The sequence below is a fragment of the Perissodus microlepis genome, chromosome 17, assembly GCF_051167445.1.
Source record: "Perissodus microlepis isolate ML-2025 ecotype Zambia chromosome 17, ASM5116744v1, whole genome shotgun sequence".
In the NCBI taxonomy this organism is placed as follows: Eukaryota; Metazoa; Chordata; class Actinopteri; order Cichliformes; family Cichlidae; genus Perissodus; species Perissodus microlepis.
In genome coordinates this window covers 13,260,001-13,280,784 of record NC_140477.1, presented here as the reverse complement: position 1 = coordinate 13,280,784, position 20,784 = coordinate 13,260,001, and the positions used below count along the sequence as shown (strand labels likewise).

General features: G+C 39.3%; 2 protein-coding genes across 2 annotated transcripts in view; both read right to left on the bottom strand.

Moving 5' to 3' along the window:
- Positions 1 to 16,761, bottom strand: part of apaf1 (apoptotic peptidase activating factor 1) — a 43,878-nt gene extending 27,117 nt beyond the window's left edge. Inside the window, exons 1-21 of the mRNA XM_084909876.1 lie at positions 16,565 to 16,761; positions 14,907 to 15,095; positions 14,037 to 14,226; positions 13,614 to 13,811; positions 13,159 to 13,348; positions 12,185 to 12,297; positions 11,944 to 12,075; positions 11,478 to 11,716; positions 11,157 to 11,324; positions 10,809 to 10,940; positions 10,333 to 10,446; positions 9,427 to 9,611; positions 8,997 to 9,123; positions 8,626 to 8,751; positions 8,381 to 8,521; positions 7,989 to 8,114; positions 7,438 to 7,584; positions 5,861 to 5,989; positions 5,608 to 5,733; positions 4,414 to 4,533; positions 4,148 to 4,273 (exon numbers count right to left, since the gene is read on the bottom strand). Of these exons, the coding sequence (XP_084766002.1) occupies positions 4,148 to 4,273; positions 4,414 to 4,533; positions 5,608 to 5,733; positions 5,861 to 5,989; positions 7,438 to 7,584; positions 7,989 to 8,114; positions 8,381 to 8,521; positions 8,626 to 8,751; positions 8,997 to 9,123; positions 9,427 to 9,611; positions 10,333 to 10,446; positions 10,809 to 10,940; positions 11,157 to 11,324; positions 11,478 to 11,716; positions 11,944 to 12,075; positions 12,185 to 12,297; positions 13,159 to 13,348; positions 13,614 to 13,811; positions 14,037 to 14,226; positions 14,907 to 15,050 (2,973 nt within the window). The 5' untranslated portion in view covers positions 15,051 to 15,095; positions 16,565 to 16,761. The remainder of the gene's footprint in view (positions 1 to 4,147; positions 4,274 to 4,413; positions 4,534 to 5,607; positions 5,734 to 5,860; positions 5,990 to 7,437; positions 7,585 to 7,988; positions 8,115 to 8,380; positions 8,522 to 8,625; positions 8,752 to 8,996; positions 9,124 to 9,426; positions 9,612 to 10,332; positions 10,447 to 10,808; positions 10,941 to 11,156; positions 11,325 to 11,477; positions 11,717 to 11,943; positions 12,076 to 12,184; positions 12,298 to 13,158; positions 13,349 to 13,613; positions 13,812 to 14,036; positions 14,227 to 14,906; positions 15,096 to 16,564) is intronic.
- A 2,616-nt stretch (positions 16,762 to 19,377) lies between these two features.
- Positions 19,378 to 20,784, bottom strand: part of tcp11l2 (t-complex 11, testis-specific-like 2) — an 8,794-nt gene continuing 7,387 nt past the window's right edge. The window contains exon 10 of the mRNA XM_084910551.1: positions 19,378 to 20,784. This exon is cut by the window's right edge and continues 531 nt beyond it. The gene's annotated coding sequence lies outside the window, so the exon portion shown is untranslated.

The following is a 20,784-nucleotide window of genomic DNA, read 5'->3' as shown; positions in this document are numbered from 1 at the left end:
ATGAAGACATTACAAGAAAGTTTCCTAAGAGAGTTCAGACTGTGTTGAAGAATAAAGGTGGTCATACCAAATATTGACTTTCAAGGTTATTAGAATTGTACAAAATATACTGTGTGTGTGTGTGTGTGTGTGGGGGGGGGGGGGGTTCAGCTTTATTTGCAGATGTTTCAGTAAGTCACTACACCCATTTCCCATTTTCCTGGCAAAATATAAACAAGTGACAGATGACAAATGACTGGCTAAAGACTTTTGCACAGGACTGTAAGGGCTAAACGAGCAGGTTAGCACTAAGGACTGTGCTATAGAAGTACAACACAAAACTGGTAGTTTGGTTACTGAGACTGATCAGCAATCACAAATCACATCAGAATAAAGATCATTATCACAGATTATATTGATTGGGAAACTGTTGTGGTTTTAGGCAACACTGAAAAAGTGGAACAGAAATGTATAATATAATACATGTTTAGTTGATCACCAAAGCTAATTATTCTACTTGCCAAGGACTAACAAAGTGAATTTTAATTAGGATATTTTGAGGTGAAATTTGATTTATTATCTACTGTAACACTAATCCAAAAACTTTACTTTTCTAATTAACCATCTGACAGATTTATCCAGTAATAGAAGAAATATTCAGATTTGGAGCAGACAGATGGCTATGTGATTGGGGCATACACCACATGGGGAAAAGAAATGCCCTCAGCAGCTAAGTCCCCCAGTTTGACTCCAAACAGACCGGACATTTGCTACATGTCACTCCCCTCCCCTCCTGCCCCATCTCTGTCCGTCCCCACTGCAGCTATCCAACAATTGTGATAAATTATGGAATCTGCGATCTGCGAAACCTCATAAACCGCAAACAACAAAGTAATACATAAATAATTAAAGACCTAGAGCGCAAAATAAACTTCAGTCCATCCCATCACCTGTCGGTTTTGAAGGTATAAAGTAAAGGCTGATGTCACCTGGGGTTTTTAGCAGGCACTAAAATATTTATGTCTCAGGAGAAAGGGTTGAAAAGTCTGAGCAGAACAAGCCTCAGGGTGTGCTGACCATGTTTGTCAAGCTCCATGTTCTGACACGCGAGCTTCACAGCCTGTGAGAGAACACCTAGGCAAGCATTAAACGTCAGGCTCATATCATCACCAAAGACATAAACAAGCCACTGACTCGCTTTAAGACTCATGTGGTCAAAGACACATGAACAAAAGTGGTGAGATGGCCAAATAATTAGCCTGGTCCTGCATGGTGAGATGTGATAGCTGATACGCACAGTGACAACAATAATCTGCCTTTTCTATTATTAGCTTTAAAAGCCCTTTGAAAAAGTAAACAAACAGCCACACACACAAACAGCAATTAGTTATTCTTGAACACTCTGAAGTGCAAACACATTCACACACAGATCATACTCCTTCCCTACCATACCTGCACGCTGCATGTGCACAGAGCTACTGCCAGCACCAACCCCCTGTGGGAGGTCAGGAGTCTTCGGATCCTGCAGCCAAGCATCCTTAGGAGATGACTAACTGTCAGCCCTGACGCCTGGCACACAACGCACACGTGCACACAAACACACATTTGCACTTTTCAATCATACAGAAACACACAGTGACATTATGTTCTCTCTCCTGCACGTATTTCACAAACTTTCAACTTTTTACATTAGCATAACAAAGCTGGCAGCTCACAATGCTGCAAACTGACAGATCATTGCTAATTTTTCTCCAGTACACTGGCTATAAATAAAACAACACGTTTAAGGAAAAAAATATGAATGAGCTGCAGCAGTCCGAGGAGCCACGATTTTATCCAGCTTACACTAGGGCTCCACCTGGTGCTAGAACCGCAACAATAAAATACCCCTAAATCATTCATTTCTTAATGTGTCAGAATAGAAAACATGTCTGCAACAGAGATTCAGGAATCGGATTATATTCAGTGTTCAGAATAATGCCCAACCCACTGATTCACACTTGTGAAAGAATCGGTCGCTCTCAGGGGCACAGTAATTTCCTGCGTGGTACTGTGAAAAGATGCCAAATATATATAAATATGATGTGGAAGCGATTGGTTATGACTGCAACTCAGCCACAAAATGGTAGGCCATGTAAAAATCAGAGAGCATCGTCGGTGGATGCTGAGGTGCACAGAGGTCACCAACTTTCTGCAGAGTCAATCGCTACAAACCTCCAAACTTCATGGCCTTCAGTTTAGCTTAAGAACAGTTCGCAGCAAGTTTCATGGAATGGGTTTCCATGGTGAGCAGCTTCATCTAGTCCTTACATCAACAAGTGCATTGCAAAGCATCGGATGCAGTGGTGTAAAGCACGCCGCCACTGGACTCTAGAGAAGTGGAGACAAGTTCTCTGGATTGACAAATCACGTGTCTCCATCTGGCGGTCCGATGGACGAGTCTGGGTTTGGCGGTTACCAGGGAAACGGTATTTGTCTGACTGCACTCTGCCACGTGTAAAGTTTGGAGGATTATAGTGTAGGGTCGTTTTTCAGGAGTTGCGGTGGTTGCTCCCAACTTTGTGGGAGCATTTTGGGGACGGCCCCTTCCTGTTCCAACTTGACTGCACACCAGTAAACAAAGCATGATCCATAAAGACATGGATGAGGAAGGTTGGTGTGGAATAACACCTTTGGGATGACAGAGTGGAGACCGTGAGGCAGGCCTTTTTGTCAGTGTCTACCCTCACAAATCCGCTTCTGGAAGAAGAACGTCCCATAAACACTCCTAAACCTTGTAGAAAGCCTTCCCAGAAGAGCTGAAGCTATTATAGCTGCAAAGAGTGGGCTCACATTATATTGAACTCTATGGATAAAGAATGACGTATCACTCAAGTTCATATGAGTGTGAAGGCAGACGAGAGAATACTTTTGGCAATATAGTTTATATCACTGTTTGTATGCATCTGCATTTATCAAAATTCTCTCCAGGTATTGTCTCAGATCACTAATCATCGCTCTTTCTTTACTTTCTGGTTGAAAAAATTGTTCCCAGGAGACAGGAAGGGAGACATATGAAGGGCCAGAGAGGAGCTGTAATTAAAATCATTAGCTCCTGTATTCATTAAGACAGCAGGACCTCTTAATTAATTAGAGCTGCTCTCTCCTGTAGGGGGCTGGACTGGCCTCAGTTCTGATGTGTCAGGGGACCCTGTTTGAGTGAGTGTTTGTGCTGTAATATAGGACAGTAACTTTGGGGGATGTCCTCTACTGCTGCAGAATATGCATTAAGTACACACACACCAGACTACAATCTCATTCTGTGCCTGCAAACAGCAATTTATCAGCTAGACAAAGAGCAGTGGAGCAAGGAGAGAACGGGGACAGACAGAACAAAGGAGAAAAAAAGATAGATAAAACAAAAGAGGGAGAAAAATAAATAAATACAGAGAGCAGGAGTGAAAAGCACTGAGAATATAAATTACAGGTAAAAGGAAAGGCTAAAAATTGAAACAAGTCAAGGGAAAAGGAGATGAAAGAGGTGCTGACCTGTCACACCGCTGATAGGACAGATTAAAAAAAAAGCGTGACAGCGATAATGTCAGATCTCATGACTCAACACGGCCTGAAAGAACACCTCCTACAGCGATGTGGAATGGAAGATTAAACTCAAATGCTCGACATTTTTACATCTGTACAGACACACGCACACCTGCCCATACATGTATGTGCTTCTTTGATTAGGAAAAAAAAGATATATGAAATTTGCAGTATTTGAGTACTTATACTCGCGTTAAAGAGGAGAAACATTACTTTTTAGTAAACATTATACTGTAGATTATTATTTGATGAAAGGTGATTTCATTTACTCATTACACAGCGTGGTCTGGTTGTTGGTGCATGACAGCACTGGGATTTTCCCCACACAGCCACCTCTAGGGTTTACACAGAATTCAAAAAAAGACCACACACAACACATCCAGACTTGAAGCACATGGACTACAGCAGCAAAAGACCACACTGGATGCCACTCCGGTCAGCTACGAATACTAAAATCTCTGAAAAGAGAGTTCAACCTGGAACTAGCAATTTGTACCAAATAAAGCTGAAAGTGAGTGTACTTTCGATATGCTTGTTTTATGTGCAATTTATTATGTCCTTCAGTAATGTAAGAATCTGTCTAATCTACCTGCACAGTGCCATCTTCTTGCCCCAGGACAACAGCAGAGGGTTGCCGACAGATACAGGTACACCGGATCCTGGATGACTTCTCCTCTGACTGGAACAGCACCGATCCTGTTCTACCATCACGCACCTAAAACACACACACGCATATATATATATATATATTTTTTTTTAAATCACTGTACCAACCAACAAAAATACTACAGCTTCACGTTCCTGCCACAAAAAAACTCTATGCACTTTGATATATCCACTTTCCTAACAACTCACCTGCAGTCTGTTGCAATTATCTGCAGCTGACACTATGATTTCCTCATGATTAAACAGAACGTCAGAATCTCTCTTCAGGCGGATGGCTGAGGATGTGTGAACCTTCTTGGTCTCCCATATCTTAAAACAGAACGAACAAGATATGTAAATCTAACATAATAACCCAGAGTTAGAGTTGAATATATGCAATGTCACCAAAAAAAAAAAAAAAGAAGAAAACTGAATAAATTGACGGTTGTGGCAATATTTAAGTCACTGGCATCTTCTTGGCAGTTAAGATGAGGGTTTCTGGTGAAAACAAGTCAAATCCACACATAGCCACAAAGTACTTTTCTTTTTTCTTGCAGGATATTTGCCACGGCAGGTCAGGATTTTTCTTTTTGATGAAAGAGGACACTGTAAACACGTCTGTTTATCCCACCTTTTTCCTAGTGTGACCTGCAATTTATTGCCCTGTTAAGTTTATAACAACAGGAGTGACTGCTTTTCATCTTGTGAGTCTGTGGCTGTGTGTCACGATCAATATCTGGTGCCAGCATAGCGATCTCAGTTTGAAGTGAGATGATGTACTGCAGTATCGACATTTTTCTCTCACCCCTAATAAGCAGTATGTACAGAAGGCTCTGCTGTAGTTGTGGACTGTCAGGGACAGTTTTGCCACCTTGTTTGAAAAACATCAGCTGTAAAAACTGTTAAAAAAAAAAAAAAAAAAAAACACCCGAAAGGCTAAACTGCAGAGATATTTCATGTTACATTGTCTTCAAGCTGTTTATGATACATATTATTTTGTTTTAGAGAGCAATGAGTCAAGACAAACCTGTTAAATAATTTATTTTGCCATCTTTATGTAACCCAAATAACAGAGAAGTAATTTAAAAGCAAGTCAAAGCAACAGCTATAGAGGACTCTTTCTTTCATAAAACAGCACAATAACTGTTAGATCTTTATTTCTGCCATGGCCTAAATGCATTGATTTCATTCACATAAAAAAGACCAGATACCTTTTGTACTACAGTTACATCACCATCCCTGAGCACTGCTCATTAAGAACTGAAACAGCTGGCAAGGGGGAACATAGTGTAATTAGTCAACTTGTGAAGTTAATTTTACTGTCAGAATAAGCAATTAGAACAACACTGACAGCCTCTCTCCGTACTGTTATACTGTAGCTTTATCACACACACTCAGTCTTACCCTGATGGTCTGATCATCAGAGCAGGAGAGCAGCTGTGAGCCATCAAGAGAAAACTGGACATGCTGCACCCAGCTTAGGTGGCCACTGCAGTCTGCCATCTTTTTATTGGCTTCGAGATCCCACAGCTGGAACACAAACATTTATTTATCTTTATTATTAGTAGTAGTAGTATTGAGAATTTTCTTTACATATTACATACAAAATTTTGAATTTTATATTAAAAAAGGAGACATTAAATATATAGTGAGATACCTCAACAGCATAGTTTGAAAATGCAATGGCCAGCAGGTTACTGGTGGGGCAGGCGTGACAGTATTGAACTGTGCTCATTCGATTGGTCCTGATTTCAAACAACATGTCTGATGTCTCTACATCAAAGACCTGAGAAACAATAAAAGACAGACAACAAATCAGCACCTGCTGTCTCATCAACATGTCCAAAAGCTGTTACGACTGTACAAATAACACATTGAAATTAAAAGAAAGGAGAAGCACAAAACGTGGCTTTCCCAGTTATTTGTCTCTCCTGGTTTTATTCTCAGTGAGTTCTTTGATTATTTGACTATTTCATTAATTTATATGTTAGCACTAATTAGCAAATATTTGTATCCCTGCAGTGTACCTACATGCATCCCTTGCAATGCTAAAAATAGCTGAGAACTTAGCGGTCGACCAATTTGTACAAATAGGTCAGGCCCGGCTCGAAAAACCTAAAAACAGCAAAGGCCAAAATGCCAAGCTTAAGACAAGCCAATTGGTGGCCACGGCCATCTTTAGTATTCAGTCTAGGCAAACATCAAACTCAATGCCTATTGGGGGAACAAGCTACACCAATCAAACATAACATTATGACCATTATTTCTTCATCATGGCACCTGTTAGTGGGTGGGATATATTAGGGAACAAGTGAACATTTTATTCTCAAACTTGATGTGTTAGAAGGAGGAAAAATGGGCAAGTGTTTGGATTTAAGCCAGTTTGACAAATGGCCAAATTGTGATGGCTAGACGCCTGGGTCAGAGCATCTACAAAACTCTGCAGTGGTCAGTAAATAACAAAACTGATCCAAATCACCCAGCGACAGGGTCACGGGCAGCTGACGCTCAGTGATGCAGGTTAGAAGGCGAAGGCTGGTCCGTGACCTGGCCTCCAAATTCCCCAGATCTCAGTCCAATCGAGCATCAGTGGGATGTGCTGGACAAACAAGTCCGACCCATGGATGCCCCAACTCACAACTTACGCAACTTGTGTTAAGCTCAAAGGTCATTTGACAATATCAAGTATACCAAGGTATTAATGTGCTCTACAATAACTCTGTGCTTTGCATCAAAAAAAAGAAAAAGATTTTCTTCATGCCTTAGGATTAATGTTGCAATTTTCCTCAAGTTTATAAAGCCTGTCCTTTCAGTCACCTTAGAGTAAAAGAACCTATCCAATCTTCACTGTGTTTGGGTTCCCAGAATACAAATAAATGAAGATGTAGGGAACAGAGTGAGGCTGATAACAAGACAAGACTGGCTGACTTTGGAAAGCTCAGGAGAGGAGGGGATATGCACATTTATAACCAAGACACACTATTTAGACTCTCTAGAAGACAAACAAGCTCTCTTTCCTGTCTCCTTCAATGAAACAGCACACCAACATCAAGGGCAAAGAGGATAGAGTGAATGTGTGTTCAATTTTTAATCAGTACAGCGAGAAAGCGTTAAGATAATGAACAATACCAAACCATATGCACCCAATTTTATCAAACATTTAGCACCACCTACAAAAAAAAAAAACAGCGTACAGGATCATACAGCAGCATGCTTACAATGATAAACGCTCACCAAAACAGCATTTCTGGCAGCACATATGACGCGTTTGCCATCGGCAGTCCAGGTGCTACACTTGACAAAGACGTCTTCCTTGTTGTCTGTAAACATGTCACTTACATTGATCGTCTTCCATTCATTGGTAGAAGAAACCTCAAATACCTGCAAACATGCAGAATCATGCATGTCAGTGCATTACAAGACCAAGGTATGTAAAGCATATCAGAATTTTAAATTTAGTTACTAATAAATGATCTAAATAGAAAGCGAGTACCATCATTTGCCTATTTTGTTGCAGTAAAGTTCTTCTAGAATCAAATGTTTTAATTCAGGGATTATAAAACTATTGGGACTGTAAACTCATGACTAGGAAACATGTTGTCCAACAAAAGTACAAAACGTATTTAAGAAAAAAAAATCTTTACCATTTAAATCCGTCACTTCAGATTTAATTAAACAAAAACAGTGTATATGTCAGAGCACTTCACCCGCTAATATTTTATTTCTAGTTCAGTGTGTGTTACCGTATCAAAGAGAAAGCAAGTATCAGGACTAATGGCAGTCACCTTAAGGGTACCATCGTTGGAGCAAGTTGACAGATACTTGTCATCAGGAGAGAAACAGCAGTGGTTGACTGGTTGAAAGTGACCAAACATGGTGTTCTGGGAGGATGGCTTATTGAGGTTCCACAACTAATGAAGCAAAGAAAATGCAGTGTGGCATTAAAAAAAACTGGCTAACACATTACATAACATATTAGCCCCTTTTTTCCTTGTGTTTTTATGTGCATGTGTTAGCTAGCAATCTGTACAGGCCTCTCTTCCTATGACAGCTGGGTTCTAACACAAATGAGACTCTGAACTGGAAAAACAATGACAATTAATAGATGAATTGATGGAAGTAGAACACGAAAGGTCAGAAGTTTAAAAACAAAATCTAAAGCATAAATAAGACAAACCTTGACGTTCTGAATATCGTCATTGGAGCAGGTGGCCAAAAGGAGGCGCCCTGATGTGTTGGTAAACTGGCAGTGGTTGACCTGCTCTTCGTGCTCCTCTTCAAACGTCCTAAGCAGCATTGCTCGCTCTCCATTCCACACCTGCAGTGTCAAGAACATCAGGATAACATGGCAGATTTCTGTGTTATTTTACTGGCTTATTTCTTAATCATAACATAGTCATAATGGTGCTGTGGACTGTGTACCTTGACTTTTCTGTCACTAGAGCAGGTTGCTAAGAGACGGCCGTCAGGGGAGAAGGCACAGCAAAGCACTTCGTCATCATGGGCAGGGATCTCCATGAGCTTCTCACCTGAGGTACTTTTAAACACCTGCACACCATTGCAAAGATGGCAGCGAAGCCACGTTTCATCAGTACAATATTGAGTTCCTCATGTAACACTAAAAACTCCTGACTAAAGTTTAATAAACTATGAATTCACAGCTTTTAACAATGGTTACGACAAAGTGTTACTGAAGCTATTTGTAGATTTCAGAGAGCTGAACAATTCTAGTTAATGATTGCATTTTGGTCCATTCTGCTGTTGCTTTTGATGCTTTGCCGGTGAAATGGTACCTTGAGTGTCTTGCTAGCTCCACAAGAAGCAATTTTGGTTCCATCCTGCGAGAAGCAGGCTGAGTAAATGGAGCCCTGGTGGGGGTGAATCACCAAACGAGACAGATTGTCTACACCGCTCTTATTCCTGTATTCAAAAACACGACACACACACAAAACAGTAAAAGCAGGAGTTCAAAGCTTGTACACACCATTAAAATGGAAATAATAACAATTTCAGATATATTATATCTTGAATATTCATTTTAATTGCATTGTAACAGCAAATGTCATCTAAAATCTTACATGTTAAAGAAGGGAGTACAGATTTAACAACGAAAATGAGTTATCATATAATTCAATAACAAACTAACTAATAATGAGACGTAAAAAGCAACTTGAAATATCTCCATTATAAAGAGAACACCATATTAAATGCTTGCTTTCTTACACCAAGTCAAAGTAGAGTTTCCCAGCTTTGGTCCGATTCTGTGCCTGCAGTCGAGCTTGTTTGTAGACCGCGGAGTTGGGCGGCTGAGACAGAGCAAGCTGCACAACATCAGGGAAAGGACGCTGCTCGAGCTGGTGGCCGTTCAGAGACAGAAACTCCTGGAACTGACTGCGCACTTCACTGTTCTGGAAGCAAAGAAAACACAAGCATACTTGAGTCCACTGCAAACACCAGGTCACATTAAAGGGAAACTACCCAAAGCTTGTCGCTTGTTATCATAACTATTCTTCACTAAGAACTTAAATCGCAAAAGTTTGATTGGTAAGTAATTGCTATTATGCACCATGGCATGTTCCCTTGCAAAGATGAAAATTAGAAAGTGAAAATGTGATCATTTAAAAAAAAATGGAGGTAGGAAAATTAAAGGTCAACCTTTTTATTTAATTCACAAAGTACATGAAAGACAGACGGAGTCTAAACCTGTATTTTTCCTCGGGATGAGGTAGAATGAGCTGCACTCTCATTCTTTGTTGAATTACTCTTTTTGTACATGGAGATCAGAAATTTAAGCATCAAGGACACTGTCATTTTCACTAATTTGATGCAACAGATAGGCATGCACAAGTTTATAATTCCTGCAGTCTGCACATATCTCTCACGCATCTTTGTGAGTTGCTTTGCTCACTGAAAATATGACTGGAAATTTAAAAAAAACAATTATCTTCAGGCTCTGCGTCATGCTACTCAACTAATCTTATGCCTTGAAAAACTACTTATACATAGAAACCAAAGGTTTGTGTGGCAGTGATATTTATTAAGTTTAAAGTGACCCATATCTGAACGCATATGTGTATCCCATATGTGAAAAGGGCAATAGACACAGTGGCCATTTTTTTATGTCCTGACCTCTTGGTCCAGAATGGATCCATACTCCACATAGTCATTGATGAGATGAGCTGGACCCATTATCTTGGCCTTGATGATCACCCAGTTGAGAGAGAACATGAGGGAGTAGAGCTCCTAGACAGAGATGATCAGAAACCAAAAGAGAAAAAGACACAGAGAGACAGAGACATGGTGAGAAAAAAGGTAGACTGAAGAAATAAAACCCTGCTATTATTTCTCACTTATACGTCATCTTAAAACACTGCATAGGGCTGTGCAGTCTGGTCTACTTTAACTTATGTATATATGTAGATCTCTATCTATCTATCTATCTATCTATCTATCTATCTATCTATCTATCTATCTATCTATCTAATAAAAATGGTTTCCCATACTGTAGAACAGAAAATGAGAAAGCCATTTCATTGTTCAGCACTGTAATGAATTACTAGGTTCAAACACACTTAAAAGAAAAAGAAAATAATTATCACTTCTACCTGGGTAAGGTTGGCTTTGGCCATATGGTAGGTCAAATATCGGATCCAGTAAAGAGATTCCTCGTCTCCTGAAGTGGGGGGACCGTCTCTGTAATGCTGCTGGTACTGACGCACCACCTTAGTGTGAAGGCTCTGTTTAACACAGAAAACCCAAATAAGCACACACAACAACAAACAACCATATTTGCTGGGTTAAAGAATATGCATCTGATAATGACACTGGATTTATAGCTTTGATTTTATGCTAGAGCTAATTTAAACCTAATGTAGCTAATTAGTTAGCCTGGCCTCTTAAAGCTTAATTGACAATCACTGCCCACTTCAGTTGAAGGATGCCTTTAGACTGACCTCAAGCTGCGTTCGGTTCTGCTCCAACAGGAAGTCTATCTGGAGGTCGTGAAGGTAGTACAGGTAGGGTTTACTGTTATTGTCCACGAAAAGCAGAGACTTGTTAACAAATTCCTCCAGGATGTCCTCCACCTCCTCAGGTTCCAGATCCCAAAGAACAGACAGCACCTGGGAGAAGAAAGAACAACACAATTAACCGTTCTTAACCTTGTGGAAGAATAATATGGCATTAATCTGCAAAAAGCATTAAAATTTAAAATGTCATGTCACTGTGTCAGAAAATACAGGGATCATAAACAATCTCCTTTTGTGCAGACAAACCTTAGCGGGGATTTTGACATCCTTCTGTAGAACAGTAAGATCCTTGTAGAGGTCTCGGTGCTCATCAGGAAGTACCTCGATGCTAGCAGCCATGGCCTGATCGAGGGCATCATAGTCATAAGATGATGACTTCCTTATACGCTTGAACTGCTTCATCTGCAGCTGGCAGAGATAGTAACGCCAGCGGTTTGGTTTTTCTCTGAGCAGCGCTCCGATCAGAGACACCACCAAAGGGGAGCCTGACATGAGGGGCGAGGAAACAGAAATGTGTTTTTTTTAAAAGCACATGACCCTAAAAATGATATGAGACCTAAATCGTCACAAAGCTTGATTTGTTTTCCCAGAAAGCAACAACTAAATCGAAATTAGCCATGTTTTCTTATAAAAAATAACATCACCCATATTAGCAAAGACATCTTCTAGGCTTCTCTTAGATTTCTTTATTAGTCAGTGTCAGGATACATACCTTTACACTCTCTGACAATGCTGCGAGCCTCCTCAGGTAGTGCTTGCAGTTTTATTGTAGTGTACAGAGCAAGGATCTCCAAGGCCTTGTTTTCATCCAAACCGCTTTCAACTTCCACCTCGTGCTTAGCACCTACAAAACAGTCAATACAGAGTATTTTTCAGTATACAGAAAAGTAATCGCAGAAGTTTCACCCACTTAAGTCTGTACAGTGACCAGAGAAAAACAACAAAGCACATACCACTAACAGAATCAGTGAGGCTTCTATTTCTGGTGGTGAGAAGAACACGACAGTGGATGTCAAACACCTTCAACACTGTACTATCCCAGATGTCATCCAAAATCAGCAAAGATCTAAAAAACACAAAAGAAAGAAGGAATTTGTCACAGCTGCTGCTTTTTAAATCAGCTGACTGTTTACGTCTGCTGACGTAGATACCATCCAAATGACTGTGGCTGCACCACTTACTCACTTTCAGATGAACCTGTCGCAGCAGAGCAGTTAGACAACATTCAGCACATGAAACCATCTGCATTCCTTTTACCTTTAAGCTTCTATTTTTCCATACGCAGATTTAGAGTTACTGAACACATCATTTTTTTATATTTTCTATGTAACCAAGTTTCTTCTTTAGTAAAAGTTTTAACTTTCCAAGGTATTTTGTTTGGTGACATAGGATACATTTATTACACAGTTATTTTATTTCCCCCACCCTGTCGAAACAATTCATCTTTACCAAAAATGTCTGTCGAATTTTTAAAGTTGTTGTCTTTAACTTTTTAAAACTTTCTTTTAACTTAAATTTGAATTGTTTTTAATGCATTATTGCAGTTCAAATGTCTCAGTTTATATTTCCTGCTGTGTTTAAATCAGTGGTATATACATAAAACATAATTTACCAATAAACTACATCTGACTTGACTTAAATAATAATGTTGGCGTTGCTGACCGACACAATTCATCTGGTTCAGTAATTTTAAAAATACTTTACATGTATACTGTATCTTTCTGTTTTAATTATTTTTTACATCCTTTATTATTTTACTTGTACATGTCGATATTAGAATGGCATGGTTAATGTAAATGATATACTAACTTATTCTATATACATATTACTTCTGTCATATTGATTGATTAAAGTTAAAGTATTTCATGTTAAACTCAATATTATAAATAAAAAATTGGGAGATCACATATAATTACTAAATAGTGACCTTGGATATCTGCGCAGCATGAGGAAGCGTAGACGCTCCTTGGCTTCATCCAGAGAGTTTGGGGGACGGTGGAGGGGCTGAGAATCAAGGCTCTGCTCCAGACGAAAACACAATGACTGAACTTTAACCAGCAGGTCTGGCTTGTCCACCTGGCCGATGGACAGCCAGTGGACGCCTCCAGGAAAGCAATCTGGAGAAAAGAGGGAAGAAAGAGTTAAAGGAGGAAGAGTTATCAAACTACAGAGAAGTAACTGCTATCTGTCAGTTCGTGGATCATTAGCGACAACATCATCTTAGCTGAGTCCATCGGTGATCTATGACAGTAAGAGACCCAGAAAAGTACATCAACGATTACAAAAACTTTTTTGTTTTAAGCTTTTCCTTTCTCAGTTTCATTCATTGCCTCAAACTAATTCATATTGATAGTTAGTGCTTTATATCAGTCAAATATTCACCTTCAATGATTCCATGATCTCTAACAGCTTCAGCAGCTAGGACGGACTTCCCCGAGCCAGCCATGCCAAAGACAGTGATCCAGCCGGGCTCCTTCTGGAGCCGGTAAAGCTTCTCCCTGGCCCTGTTCACCAGTTCTGGTCTGCTGACAAACACTACGGGCCTCTGTGGGATGCCACCTTCACTAAGCATTGACTGAACTGTTGAACAAAGCAAAACTGTGAGTGTTTGAAGAGTTATCATACAAAAAACAACACTAAGTTTAATACTAAGAAGATGCTCAGTCAGGATCAAGATCAACTCCCACACAACAAGCAGACTCTGCACATCCTTTTTTTTTCTGCCAGCACTCATGAACTCCCACACACTAAGAGCACAACCTATCAAACCTCCACCATCCTCACCCACAGCTTCCTACTTCTTACCATAAGTTGCAGAGCCATCAGAAGAGCCCTTATGTGGATTCAATGAGATGTGCGGCAGGTCCCTATGGAGCAAACTGGCCAAATCATCATATGCCTCTCTGACCAGTGCGTTGTAGAAAGAAATGTAGGCAAGGTTGTCCTTTCTCAACAAGAGCTCTATTAGTGCTCCAGCCTGATCCTTCCTGGTAGGCTGAAGACAGAAACATCAGAGATGAGATGTGAAATGTTATGATCTGGTAGAAACCATACCAGACGATGTTTTGAATAAATGTTAGGAGTCTGAGATACATTCCACAAAAAAGATTGTTCATGTTACAACATTTGTGCATGGTTTAAGCCAGCTGTATTCTAGAAATCAACCAGTTGCATCATCTAGTGGGAAAATCCCATGTTGGCAAAATGTTGGCAAAGGTTGGAATACAGTTTTACTATTAATCATTTAAAAAGAGAATGTAAAGTTACATTAAAAGTGTACACACTTATTGGTTTTGCTGTTAGTTTGATTTCTACAGCAGCCAAAAAGCATTCTGTTCATGTATGCCTCAGTTACTTAACGGAACATCATTTTAATGACACAGTATTGCTTCTCTGTGGCGAAATCCAAGGTAATGTATTACTAAATAACCTTAAGGGGAAAATGAGTTATCTACAGTTATCGTCATGTCTTGTGTCCACAGAAAATGGCAAAGTCAACACAAGTGTGAAAACAAAGACTTGACTCAGTAAATAAAGGTAGGAGGGGGGTGACTCAATACATGGACAATAAAGTCTGAGAGGAGGAAAGGAGGACAGGGCTTCAGTAATGTCTAGCAATATTTTCATTGACCACAGTATTAATTCTAGAAAATGTAGAAACCACCAGAAGCTCACCTGAGTCCTGATCCTCTCCTCCTCATCCACAGTCATCACACCATCACTGATCATGTGATCCATCAGGTAGGTGGGCTTAATGTCCTCCTCCAGTTTTTGGCGGAAGCGCAGCAGACAGCTACGTGCCCCTTCCTCCAGCGCCATTTCTGCGCCACACACCAACCATACAGGATCTCGGTGCACTGCACGCTATTGGAAAAAAATGCGGAGTTTAATAAATTGTGGATCTGTCCATCCTTTTTGGCATGGCATGTATTTCTTATTGTTCCATCTTCAGGAGGTAGTGTGGGTAGTCTACTAATCAGAAGGTCGGCGGTTAGATCTCCAACTCTTCCAACCTGCATGTCAAAATATCTTTGAGCAAGATACTAACCCCAGAGTTTGCGCAACTCTTTCATGTAAATGTGACCGAATGAATTTTAGGTTAAACAGTACTTACAAACTATCCAATAGTGCCCCCCTCCCCTCCAAACATAATAATTAAGTACAAATTAAATTAAATAAGTACCAACCCAAGTACTGGTACTGTACCATTTACATGGGGAATACAAATATTTACGTAAATATTATCTGTAAGTTTAATAGGAAATGATGGCTTCTCTGTTTAAGTCCCCAGTAATGCAACGTAGTTTTAAGACAGCTCTAGTCCAAAGAGTATTGCACTGATAAGTTTGAAATTTCCACAAGCACCTTTTTCTGTATTATTCTGCAAAAAATAAAATAAAATAAATAAAAATTGCAAAATGCTCAACATATACCTGTATATCGAGGTTATTGTAGTTAACTAAAACTAAACTAAAAAAATAAATTAAAAAAATAGATGTGGAAAAAACAGCTTAGTTAACTAAATAAAAATAAAAACTAGACTTCTCCCAAAAAAAGGTAAACAAATAGAACGATTTTTGAATAAGGAGAATTAAAGTAGAAACATAGAGTAAATATTGTTAGTTTTAGTATTTGTTATTTTGGAAAAAATAAATAAATAAAAACAAAATGAAATAAAAATCACATCATGGTTGTAGAGGCACTGATGGGCATGTTTAATGAGACTCTGGATATTTACAAGCCTGTGAGTCAACTGGTTTCTATTGTAATACATGTACTGTTTTTCCTATAACTCGCCTGACATATGTCCTCAATACGTCATCATGCCCCTGCTATATACAGATGTATTTGTGATTGTGTATATGTGTGAACTGATCAGTCTTGAAGGTTATGTATTCGTCAAGCTTTAAAGGTTTCCTGCTGTTTAAAAATAAAATTTGTTAGCAGGCTTTAACGGCAGAATGTAGTCTAAAACCTTAAAAATACCCTCAAAGCCACAAAAGTGTGTGAAAACAGTCTTTAATGTCCAGATATCTGTGTTCCAATACGAAACAGGAAGAGATCAAAAGTGAAAATACAAGAGCTGATAACGCATTCACTGGGGTATAGATTACCATCTGTAGTAGGAGTACTTAGTTTTAACAGCTCAAAATGAACTTTCACTAGTGCTAATGAAGACTAAACTTGACTCTTCTTATTCTTAGTCGACATCTTTTCTAGCGTTATATTCACAAACCAAGCCCAATCCAGCACTTGTTAGAAAGTTAAACCTACTCCGACTGCTTGAAGTAAATGAAACAAAGAAAGTCAGGTAGCCACCAGCTGATACTTACGAATACCGTCTAGTCTTCAGCGAAGAAGGTGGTTGTTTAGCTGTATGCGGCTTCGATATCAGGTCACAATTTAAGAACCCAGTCACTAAAAAGAGGTTTTAATTCTCCGTCTTAACGTGTTACTACACACCCAATTTTGAAAGAAGAGCTTCCTGATTCACAACAAAAACAACTGCCCCGGCGTGAAGCAGCCAATTGCTTGGCAAGCTCTAGCTCACGTGACCGGTGAGCTCACGCTTTGGAAGAATGTGTAGCTGGGCAAACTGATGCGGCGTTTAAATACTTCTCGTGTGTTGTAAATATTTGCGTTCGCTCAGCTAAAACGGTTAGGCTTTACAAATATTTTCCAACGATAAAGTCATATGAATACATATTCCAGCGGCGGTGTTTTCATGGTAAATTTGCGTAACATAAGAGTTATTATGCGTTACTATAAGACATAACATAGAAACGACCATCATTTATTGTACTTTCTCTGTCTTGTTTAATCAAAAACACTTTAGTGTGTGGTATTACCCACTAAATTCATGATACAGTTCAAACACTTTGCACAATTAGACGCCACATTAGACGAAATTAGATTTATGAATTAAAAATCCTTTGACAACTCGATTTTCATCTACCTCCAGGCCGCACATGAAGGCAACATTACTGCCTGGTGACAGCAAGTGATGAGAGCATTTGTTTACTCCAGTACACATTGATGCCCTGATAATACAATTATAAGTAGCTGTGAATAGATTACCTATATAATGCTGTGGACATATAGGCTTGTTGTCAGACCTGCGTGCAATGAGACTCAAATGAAGTATATGCAAGCTAAAATTATCATCTATACAAATTATTGTCTGTATTTAATTAATTAAGGATGCAGGTTGGTGATTATAATTTTCATCCTTACTTAAATAGCTTTTTTTTCTTAACAGTTGTGTGTTAGTCTCATGCATTCCCCAGATAGCCAAATGATAGCAATAATACATTATAGCTTTGTGTTTTCAACTTGCAACAAGAGAAAAAAGCAATACAAAATTAAAGATAAAGGTTTAAACCTGGTTTTCTTCCTATTCGTGGTCTAAACTATTAGGTTTCCTCTATTAATACCCCTTTGAAAAAATATATCTACAGGGTGGGCCATTTATATGGATACACCGTAATAAAATGGGAATGGTTCGTGATATTAAAGTCCTGTTTGTGGCACATTAGTATATGTGAGGGGGCAAACTCCTCAAGACGGGTGGTGACCATGGTGGCCATTTAGAAGTCGGCCATCTTGGATACAACTTTTGTTTTTTCAATAGGAAGAGGGCCTGGTGACGCATCAAACTTATTGGTAATGTCACAAGAAAAACAATGGTGTGCTTGGTTTCAACGTAACTTTATTCTTTCATGAGTTATTTACAAGTTTCTCTTTGTTCACAGCCATTGACATGTCGAAGAGGTTAACACGTGAGGAGCAGATCGAAATTGTGTTGATATCTGGTGAACGCAGTAACCGGGTCATTGCAGCAGATTTCAATGCAAGACACCCTACGAGACCACCCATCTCCCATGCTACAGTTAGCAAACTGCTTGCTAAGTTTCGTGAAACCGGTTCAGTGTTGGATTTGCCAAAATGTGGACGCAAGAAAACTGTCACTGATGAAGAAACATCAATGGCTGTCCTAGCTTCATCCAGCAAGAGCCCACAGCGTAGCACTCGCATAATGTCACTGGAGAGTGGCATTAGTCGAACATCCCTTCGGCGGATATTAGCTACTCACAAATGGCACCCTTACAAACTCCAGCTACTGCAGCATCTCAACAAGGATGACCCAGATCGGCGCACAGAATTTGCAGAATGGGCAAAACAAAAATTGGAACAGGACCCTCAGTTCACACAGAAGATTTTGTTCAGTGATGAGGCAAACTTTTATGTGAATGGTGAAGTTAACAAACAAAACCACCGCTATTGGTCTGACACTAACCCACATTGGATGGATCCCTCAAAGACTGTTGGAACAACAAAAGTGATGGTTTGGTGTGGTATATGGGGTACAACGATAGTGGGTCCATTCTTCATCAATGGAAACCTCAAGGCCACTGGATATTTGAAATTGCTACATGATGATGTGTTTCCCTCTTTATGCACTGAAGCTGGCACGTTCCCTGAGTTTTTCCAGCAAGATGGTGCACCACCACATTATGGGTGCCAGGTCCAAGCATTCCTAGATGAACAGTTTCCTGGAAAGTGGATTGCTCGTCGTGGGCTAGTTGAATGGCCCCCAAGGTCTCCCGATCTGACCCCCTTAGACCTTTATCTTTGGGGTCATCTGAAGGCAATTGTCTATGGTGTGAAGATACGAGATGTGCAGTACCTGAAACTACGGATACTGGATGCCAGTGCTGGCATTTCTCCTGTGGTGTTGCTATCAGTGTGTGAAGAGTGGGAGAAGAGAGTTGCATTGACAATCCAACACAATGGGCAGCACATTGAACACATTTTATAAGTGGTCAAAAACTTGTAAATAACTCATGAAAGAATAAAGTTATGTTGAAACCAAGCACACCATTGTTTTTCTTGTGACATTACCAATAAGTTTGATGTGTCACATGGCCCTCTTCCTATTGAAAAAACAAAAGTTGTATCCAAGATGGCCGACTTCTAAATGGCCACCATGGTCACCACCCGTCTTGAGGAGTTTGCCCCCTCACATATACTAATGTGCCACAAACAGGACTTTAATATCACCACCCATTCCCATTTTATTACAGTGTATCCATATAAATGGCCCACCCTGTAGATAAGGTTTCATCATTAAATAAACACCACATGCTCAATTTTGTTGTTTTATTATATTAACATTGTTACAGAGGGAAACAAAAACTCTCCATGTTCTTATGTAAACTGATGTAAAACTACACATGTTTTTCTTTCTGCATACAAATGTCTGCTGGAAACTTTTTGAGACAAAATTCATTTCTGTGTTCAGCACCTTTCATCTCACAATTGTGTTCTTACATCCAGCGCAAATGTACTGTAAACAAAACAGTACGTTAAAATGTAACAAGCAAATAACAATATAACCAATCAACATAACTAATATTCCACTGGCAGCTAACAAATAAAAGCACAGAACATACAACAAGCAACAAATACCCCAACAAATTACTCAAGCAACAACTAAAATGCACAAATCCCACCACAAAGAAACTCATGCAGACAACTGACATTACTTTCTTTCAGAGGTCAAAGCTAAGTGTGGATTAAAAATGATACAAACAGTTTCATTTTCTGGCTGATAAAAAGGTAAGAGACAACAACTAAACTAATAAATCCAAGGAAAAGGGCTCATGTTTTGCATTATCTTCAAGTGTGGCACTTCTTATTGTCAGTTTTTCTGTAGTTAACAGTTATACTGTTACCTTAGTACTTAACGGTGATAACATTATATGTAAAGAATCTGAAATTCTACTCTGCTACTTTTCTATATAAACCTCTCCATCTGTGTTTTATAAAGCTTGCTGTATGCATTATACATATTAAAATGCCCTTCTGTTCTTATATACTGCCTCCAAAATTCAAGGAGTTTGACTACAGACACAATGATAAAATGGGGGGTGTCAACATTAGGTACAGAAATGGATTTTTGTAGCTAATACTGGTTTTCTGGTTTGAAGTCCTAAATGTTCACAGGGAAGCACTGACAAGGTATTTGTTATTTTTGCTGTTTACCGGGCTTCAAGTGAGGATTTACGGAACTTTTACATCTAAACTGGAGAAAGGGTTCAGGAATTTAGTTTGGTAATACATATAATAAGTATTGTTTGGACAGCTGAACCTGAAGTCAACCTGTGGACAACTCATTTTCCAAAGTTTATTATATCTGTAAAACATGGTGGAAGCAGTCCAATGGCACTGGGTCACTAGTGTTTATTGCTTTAGTGACCAAGGACATAAGCAGCTGGATTAATTGTTAAGTATATGGCTATGTAATATAGTAACACTATATTTTTGTTCAAGCCATTGAATAAAAGCTCAGCTTAGGTCAGCACTTTTTAAAAAATCAAATAATGAAAATAAAATTTAACTGATTGGGTACTGAGGTAAAATTATAACGACTGTGTTACTGTCCAAATATTGCTGAAAAATAAGTTTGAGCATTTTCGCAAAGTAAGGAGTCACATTTAAAGCTGAGCATGTGATAAATACACTGCTGTGCATTTACTGCCAAATGTAATGA